Raw genomic sequence first — 7,683 nt, forward strand, 5'->3', positions numbered from 1 at the left:
TTAATCCCGAATCCCGATTGTCATCCGGTAGTCATGGTTTATACAAATTTCAAAATGACACCTCTGCTGACATCACTCCTGACACCCCTCTAGTCTGATGTCATCATATGGCCAATTTCTTATTCATATTACCATTATGTATGTACAACTATAGGCTGTATCTATTTATCATGTTGAACTGCTCTGAGAGGGGCGGATACAGGATTTAAGTGAGAGGGGTGCTTGATTTATTTTTGTACTAAACCATCCAGATTTAGGAACAAAAAGACGTGCCGCAGGGAATTTTTTTTTAAATATAGATATTTTTCCTTTTGCACGTTATAGGTTCTCTTTCCCTTATTCGTGCAATTGAGGAGCTATGTCCCCTCTGAATTCTTCAGGGGGTGCGAAGATCCTGACAAAAATATATATTATTAACCAATTGACAGTGCAGATCAGAATTTACATCGTCAGTCTTTCTTTTAATTAGAAATAATACCCATGAGGATTTTTATTGTAAATTTCATTTTGCTCTAAAAATGTGCCGTAGTAAGGATTTGAGTCTATAGTTCCCACAAGCTCTGATTTTCTAATCCCTATATCTTTTCAACGCGATCTCGTTATAGGCCTTAGATATTTCAAACTATGATGGATTTTAATATATGAAAGGTTTACGTCAACAGGTTGCAAAGATTAAGGGAGTAGAACATTTGAGTTTGTGGCAAAGACTAATTCCATTGCAGTGATATGTAAATTAAAACAGTCACAAATAAGAAATCCAAAGGAATTGGGTCTTTGTCACAGACTATGATTTTCTAATCTCCTATATCTGTGCAACCCAATGTCGTAAACCTTAGATATTTCGAATTATGAACTCTGTTAGATAAAAGAATCTAAGTTTGAAATATCGAAGATTTACACCATCAGGTTGAAAAAATATAGGTATTAGAAAATTAGAGTTTGTTACAAAAACTAAATTCCTTTTAATCAAAAGAAAGACCGAAATCGACAATCATCACAACTGAAATCAACTCAAATCTGTGATCTCTGTCTTGTATGAGAATAAATGAAGCGTCTGGCGTTGCACGTGGAATTTTTGAAAAAAAGTTAAAATAATTTTGGAAGAAAATTTTTTAAACATTTTTTAAGCCTATATTACGCCCGGTGTCCCTTAACAGATTTCAGCCCGTTCGGTCCAGCCGTTATGACGGCATACAGGGAACATATACAAATGTCTTAATTATTATAGATAATTTATTTTTTAAGATTTTTCTTATTTAAATTAAACTTTTGTTCAATTCTAAAGGATTAGGCTTTACGATACAAGATATATCCTAAACATGTTTTAGAAAAACTTGTCACAATTATCGTGTTTATACTAACAGAATATATAACTATAGTATAGGATGTACACGCTTTAACTGAGTTAAATCAGTAAATGCTTAAGCTTAACATGTGTTAAACTGGGGGTAGGGGGCAAACACTTTGCATAAATAATAATATTCCCCCATCATGAAGCAAGGATTCTAAATATAGGATTGCGTCAAAGATATCATAACACGGAGAGGGTTGAGGATGTGCAAAATGGTTTTTTTTTGGAAATGAACTAAAGGAATTGAGTCTTTGCCACAAATTAAGTTTTTGTAAAACCTATATCTTTGCAACCTTATGGTGTAAGCCTTTGATATTTCAAACTTACATTATTTGACCTAATAGCATTCATAGTTTGAAATATTAAAGATCTGCGACATTGGGTTGCAACGATAATGAAATTATAAAATCAGAGTTTGTGGCAAAAACTCAATTCCTTTTTAAACTGTCTTTATCCAAAGAATCCAAACCGCATTGTATGTATTTGATGTATCAAAGTATACATGCCAATACATGCCAATTTTTGTGAAGATTAAAACATGTGTAAAAAACACTTGCACGCTGCAATTTTTAGTTTCATATTGCATTCATTTTTGGTCAAAAATACGCGTCTAAGCCAAGGAGTACAATGGCGTAAATAAGGGGGGTTATTAGGGTTATTTACCCCCCCAGAATCTTGGGGACAAAAACATTCCCGTTTAGTAATTCTTGATCTCCACATGTCCATGATTACCATTAAAAGGAAAAATGTAAAAAACATTTTGCCGCTTCGCACAGATAATCTTAATCAATCAACTTTAACAAAGTAACATAGACACTTTTTACCCGAAAATCGAGTTTTTTAATGCAGTAGCGTACTTGCACTATGTCATAATATATCGTATAAAGCTCTTCCGGGGGGGGGGGGGTATAAAATGTTAAAAGATCAAGATTATTAAGAATTAAATTTTAAAAAGTAACACATATCTCTTTTAATATATGAATTTAACATATATACCTAGTACATTGACGACAAGAAAATTTTAGAAAATAGAAATAACATTAACAAACTACAAATTGTCAATATTTTTTAAAAGTTAATTGCTGCAGTAGCTTTTCCTAAAGATTAAAAAAAGTTACATCTTTTCTACAGTAAAACTATTTTTTAATGTCTCTTAAAATGAATTCAGTTTTTTTACAGATCTGTAGTTAATGTAAAATGAATGACTATAAACGAAGGATATAAAACAAGGTGAATTAGCTGAAAGGTCTAGGAAATGAATTGCCTAATTATTTGATGGAGTTTGTAAATGCCAGAAATGAGTGGAAAATGCAAATCAAACTCAACTACCCTCAGCTCTGGTAAAGCGTAACCATAGTGTGACTAAGAAATTGGTCGTACTCCCGGAACTACTACGCGTTTTTGTAACCTTGAATCTAGCGAAGACGACTGTACTTTTCTTTCTCCTCTCTCTCTCTTGTCAGTTGCAACTTGAGAGTGTACACTGCTTCGAAATTGAAATTTCGTAATATTTTTCTTGCGTTCAACGGTTTAAGTCCTAGAGAACGATTTTTGGACTCCCCCCTCCTATCAATTTTGTACATGACCTAATTTTTAACTATTTTCAACAAAAAATATTTATTTTGTATTATTTCAGGGTTAGGTTAGGTTAGGACAATGTTGACTGGGCAGAGCGCTGCGGCTAGGACTGGCTAGGGGGCCGAGCGCTGCAGCAAGGACAGACTAGGGGCCGAGCGCCGCGGCTAGGAGAGGCCAGGGGGCCGGGCACTGCGGCCACATGGCCAACTTAATCCATGTGTTAAATGTTTGATGAATGTACAAAAATTGGGGTCTGTCCTAGAGAACTATTTTTGCCCCCCCCCCCCCTATCAATTTTTGTACATGACCACTTATTTTTCAGCAAAATTATTGTTATTTATTTCTTTATTATTTTAAGGTTAGGTTAGGTAAAGACAATTTCTGGACCGAGCGCTGGGGCTAGGACAGGCTAGGGAGCCTGGCGCTGCGGCCACATGACCAATAATAAGCATGTACAAAATTGATAGGAGGGGGTCCAAAAATCGTTCTCTAGAAATTACCTTAACTTCTTTAAACTAGTTGATAACAATCATAAAGGGAATGAAGATAACTTTTTGAGAGATGATAAAATCTAATGATATGTGGGGTCCGTCCCAGTGAACGATTTTTGGACCCCCCCCCGGGCCCCCCCCCTCCTATCAATTTTGTACATGATCAAATTAGTATTTATTTAGTATTATTTAGGGTTAGGTTAGGTTAAGACACTTTCTGGGCCAAGCGCTGCGGCTTGGACAGGCTAGGGGGCAGAGCGCTGCGGCCACATGGTCAATTATATCAATGTCTAACATATAAGATCCATGTACAAAATTGATAAAAGGGGAGGGGGGGGTCTAAAATCATTCTCTAGGAATATACCGATTTGTGAATTGAAATATTACTTGAATTTATAGGTGAATAAAATGGATAAGAATGATAAACTGAAAATAACCCAGAACCTGATAAGACTGGTCGCCTCTACAAAGATGAATCCTGAATTAGAAAGAAGATTGATCGAATACGAAATCTTCACTGAAAATATGTTAAGTGGAATTAAGATTGATTCTTTAAGGTTAGTATTTGCGAAAAAAAAGCGAATAAGAAAATTCAAAATTACATTATTATAAGTTTTTCTCGTGATTTCATGAAATTCTGGATAAGTAATAAATTTTGACAATTTCCTTACTTTGATCTTGCTGCAGAAATGCGCAGGTCAACTTTATATTTAAGAGAACCACAATCAAGTCGCGTCAGACATTCAAAGGATACCGTTATAAGTCTAAAAATGGAGAGTCACTTAGAATCACGTTTACAGTCCCATATAAAGGGATTGTTAACCTAAAAATAATATTTTGTTTAGAACGGTTCAAAACCTTTTTCTGAAAGTACAGACAAGAGGACCTGAAGCATTCAATGGATTAGTTCGTGCATTAGTTGATTCGGGAAATCACGCCGCTGCCAGGATTCTAGATCCACTGGTACTTAATATCTTTTTCTGTCATGTGGGGTGAATGTTTTACCAGGGGTGTATATTTTCTCAAAAATCATTCCCCCTCTCCGTTAGAAAATCATTTTCGACATCTGACGTCATGTTTATATATTTTTTTAAATGCGGGAAAATAAATGATTTGTTTCAGAAAATAAATGAACTCTTGGGTAATAAGTTTTAAAAAGGATGAAAAAAACTGGCCGGTCTATTTATTTTAAATTTTTTATTTTTTTTTTTCAAATATTCATAGTCAGACATCACTTCCAGTTCCAGTAATAAGAAAAGAAGAATATATTTTAAAACGTTTTTTTAAAGTTATTTCTCTCGAACAAAATGTGAAACTTAATTTTTGATTGTACTGTTAAAGTGTCATTTTGACTTTCATGAGGAAGATGGTAGGGTATTAAAGGTACTCGAAAGATTTCACAATTTGGATCCTTTACGATCATTATAAAATAATAATAATAATAACTCATACTCTGAAATTAACATATATCTGTCAATATAGAAAAAAAAGATTTCGATTTTCTGACCACTTTCGTCTTTTAGGTGGAAGAAACAGACGAAAATAATGGCAATACTGAAAATGAAATGGTAGGTTAAATAATTTCATTTTTTATAACAATTGATGTTTTTTTTCTTCGAATTTTGTGTAGATTGACGAATCTGAGGTTGTAGTCCGATCAGAAGAAATATACACATCCTTTCCGAGCATTAATAGTTCATATTATGAACCTCCTCCTATACAAGGTAATAAGGGATATTTTTTATTTTCTTAATCATAATTTACTTCAAAACTATATTCTAGTTCGTCCCGCAATTTTCCCATTACATTGCAGTGGTATAAACATGTATCGTTAATTTTCCCCTACCCTTTTCAAACATAATTTCCCTCCCACTATGTAAGGATTGTTTTTCCCCCTGCAGAATTGGGAAACAAACAAATGAATTTTCGGGTATAATGTTAACGTCAAATATTTTATTTGTTCACCAAGATCTCTGCTGTTAGTGTAATTTCAAGAAACCCTCCATGCGAAGATGGCAATTTCCGATTCACTACGGTACCCTTAAAATCTTTATCTGATCAATAAGATGTATTAATTATTCTTGGTTAAAAAGTGCTTTATTCTGATAATTTCTAAATGTTTTCCTCTAGTAAAATGCGCGAGTCACTTTTGAAGAGAGACGACATTTAAAAACAATCAGATTATCTTTGAAAACCTATTCTTGACCAGACAAATCTTTTAAGGGTGCCGTCGTGAATCGGACATTTCCATTTTTGCATGGAGGATCACTTGAAATTACTCTTACAATCTCTTTAAGATTGAATACTTGAACTTCGTTCAACATTTCATTTCCTTTTTTATTTCTAGTTGAGAGTATACAACCTTTAGAGGTGAAGGTCATCAAGGCAACGCAGCTAATCAAAGGTCACAATATATATCCTATGCTTTCAAAACCAAGGTAATTATTTAACCATTTTTCCAGGGTCAATAAAAACCAAATCGGGTCAAGGAATGGCCTTTGTCTATTATCAGGGCCAGGGATGTATATTAGTTGTGAGACTCATATTTTTGCCCCCTATTTGATGTGGGGGCTGGGGGGTCCTGGCTTAATTTTTGGTTCAAATCTTTCATTTTTTTTGGCTGAATGTCTAATAAGTGAACTTTTTTTAAAAATAATAAATTAAAATTGGACACTAATGACCTCTAATGACCTTTAATGACCTTTAATGAATTCGACCAATAAAAAATATTTTACTATGGCTTTATGTATATCAATGGAAAGTTAATTACCCAGGGAATACAGTAGCAGCCACAAATACAGTGGTTGGCCTTCTATTGACCTCTAACGACCTCGTAACAATCTCTAACGAGGGGTGACTTTTAATGCTTGTGATTTTTTTTTTTTTTACTTTTTACCGAAAAATTTCTTTTCTTTTCTTTAATAGCAGTTTGTTTTCTCCAATTCATTAATTAATAAGGGGGGGGGTGTTGCAATAAAAAATACAAATAATAATTATGCAGGGGATATGCTCTACTTATAAACAATGAGACGTTTGAGAACCCAATGTTAACGAATAGAAAAGGTTCAGAGGTTGATGCAAACAATCTTGATCTACTCCTAGGAGAACTAGGTAACAATCTTTATATCCTTCTAGGAGCTTTTTATTTCGTGTTGTCATCTGCAATATGGTATCATCGTCAATTAATATCGTCGGTTAACTAAGAAAATACTTGCAAAGGAAAAAAAGATAAATTGATGTTTTTTTATCTATTCTCGACTCTCGTATGCATCAAAATCTCATTTTTTATTCTAGGGTTTAAAGTCACCTGGAGATCCAACCTTTCTTATAGAGATATGTGTAAACAAATCCTTCAGTTTAGAAATAAACCAGAACATCAACAGGTATTTTAATTATTCATAATCTTGAATGCTTAATCTCGATATCCAGTGTGGGTACTTGAGGATCAATGTTTGTTGTAACTTTTGTTTTAAAGGAAATCATTAATTCAAAGCTGTTGTTTGAATTATAATTTAGTTTTACGAAATCATTTAAACATTTAAATCCAATTATGAAGAAATACTGATTTTACTTCAGGCTGATATGGCAATTATCTGTATTCTCTCGCACGGACAAAATGATGTTATAGGTAACTTTTACTCTTAATCTCTCTACATCTTTAATCTTTAAATACCTGTTAAAAGATAAGTTTTTCATTCACGGTTAAAAAGAAATTTATACTTATTTTTATAAAAATCATTCCCATTCCGGCCGCCATATACCCTCGTTTTATTCGTTTTATTCGTTTAATCCAAGCCTTCTCTCTTGCATGTCATTGTTAAAGGTTAAAAGGAAATAAATCGTTTAATTATTTAATAGCGTGATAATAAAAATATTTATTGAGAAAATATATCCGTTTTCTAATTCATCTCCTGTTCCTTCTTAACGATCCTTTTATTTCAGGGGTAATTTTTTTAGACATTTTACAATTCAATTTTGTATCCCCCCCCCCCAAAAAAAATCTCCGAATATTATGTGTGGGTTGTGGGATAGGTGGAGTATATTTTCCCTTGAAAAAGAGTGAAATAGGATATTCCTGGATGATTAGATTGTAGTCCAACTCTGTTACAGCTGGTAGTGATGGTAGAGAGATGAAAACTGATTGGCTGGTGGAACAGTTTAGTAATACTAATTGTCCAGGACTAAGGGTAGGACATAAATTTTATTTTTAGAAATGATTTCTTGTGAATTTTGTTTTCTCTTCATTAATTAATAAGGGGGGGG

General features: G+C 33.5%; 1 protein-coding gene across 2 annotated transcripts in view; it reads left to right on the top strand.

The window, feature by feature from the left end:
- Positions 1 to 2,828: 2,828 nt before the first annotated feature.
- The window catches only part of LOC111696634 (caspase-1), a 7,227-nt gene continuing 2,372 nt past the window's right edge, over positions 2,829 to 7,683 (top strand). Inside the window, exons 1-10 of one of the 2 annotated variants that reach the window (XM_023466308.1) lie at positions 2,829 to 2,855; positions 3,820 to 3,977; positions 4,266 to 4,383; positions 4,944 to 4,988; positions 5,051 to 5,144; positions 5,768 to 5,858; positions 6,422 to 6,531; positions 6,715 to 6,803; positions 6,997 to 7,048; positions 7,531 to 7,607. In XM_023466308.1, the coding sequence (XP_023322076.1) occupies positions 3,829 to 3,977; positions 4,266 to 4,383; positions 4,944 to 4,988; positions 5,051 to 5,144; positions 5,768 to 5,858; positions 6,422 to 6,531; positions 6,715 to 6,803; positions 6,997 to 7,048; positions 7,531 to 7,607 (825 nt within the window). In that variant the 5' untranslated portion in view covers positions 2,829 to 2,855; positions 3,820 to 3,828. Of the gene's footprint in view, positions 2,856 to 3,788; positions 3,978 to 4,265; positions 4,384 to 4,943; positions 4,989 to 5,050; positions 5,145 to 5,767; positions 5,859 to 6,421; positions 6,532 to 6,714; positions 6,804 to 6,996; positions 7,049 to 7,530; positions 7,608 to 7,683 lie in introns of those variants that run through there. The other variant, XM_023466307.1, reaches the window with a different exon arrangement.

This window comes from Eurytemora carolleeae, unplaced genomic scaffold (assembly GCF_000591075.1).
Source record: "Eurytemora carolleeae unplaced genomic scaffold, Eaff_2.0 scaffold99, whole genome shotgun sequence".
Classification (NCBI taxonomy): Eukaryota; Metazoa; Arthropoda; class Copepoda; order Calanoida; family Temoridae; genus Eurytemora; species Eurytemora carolleeae.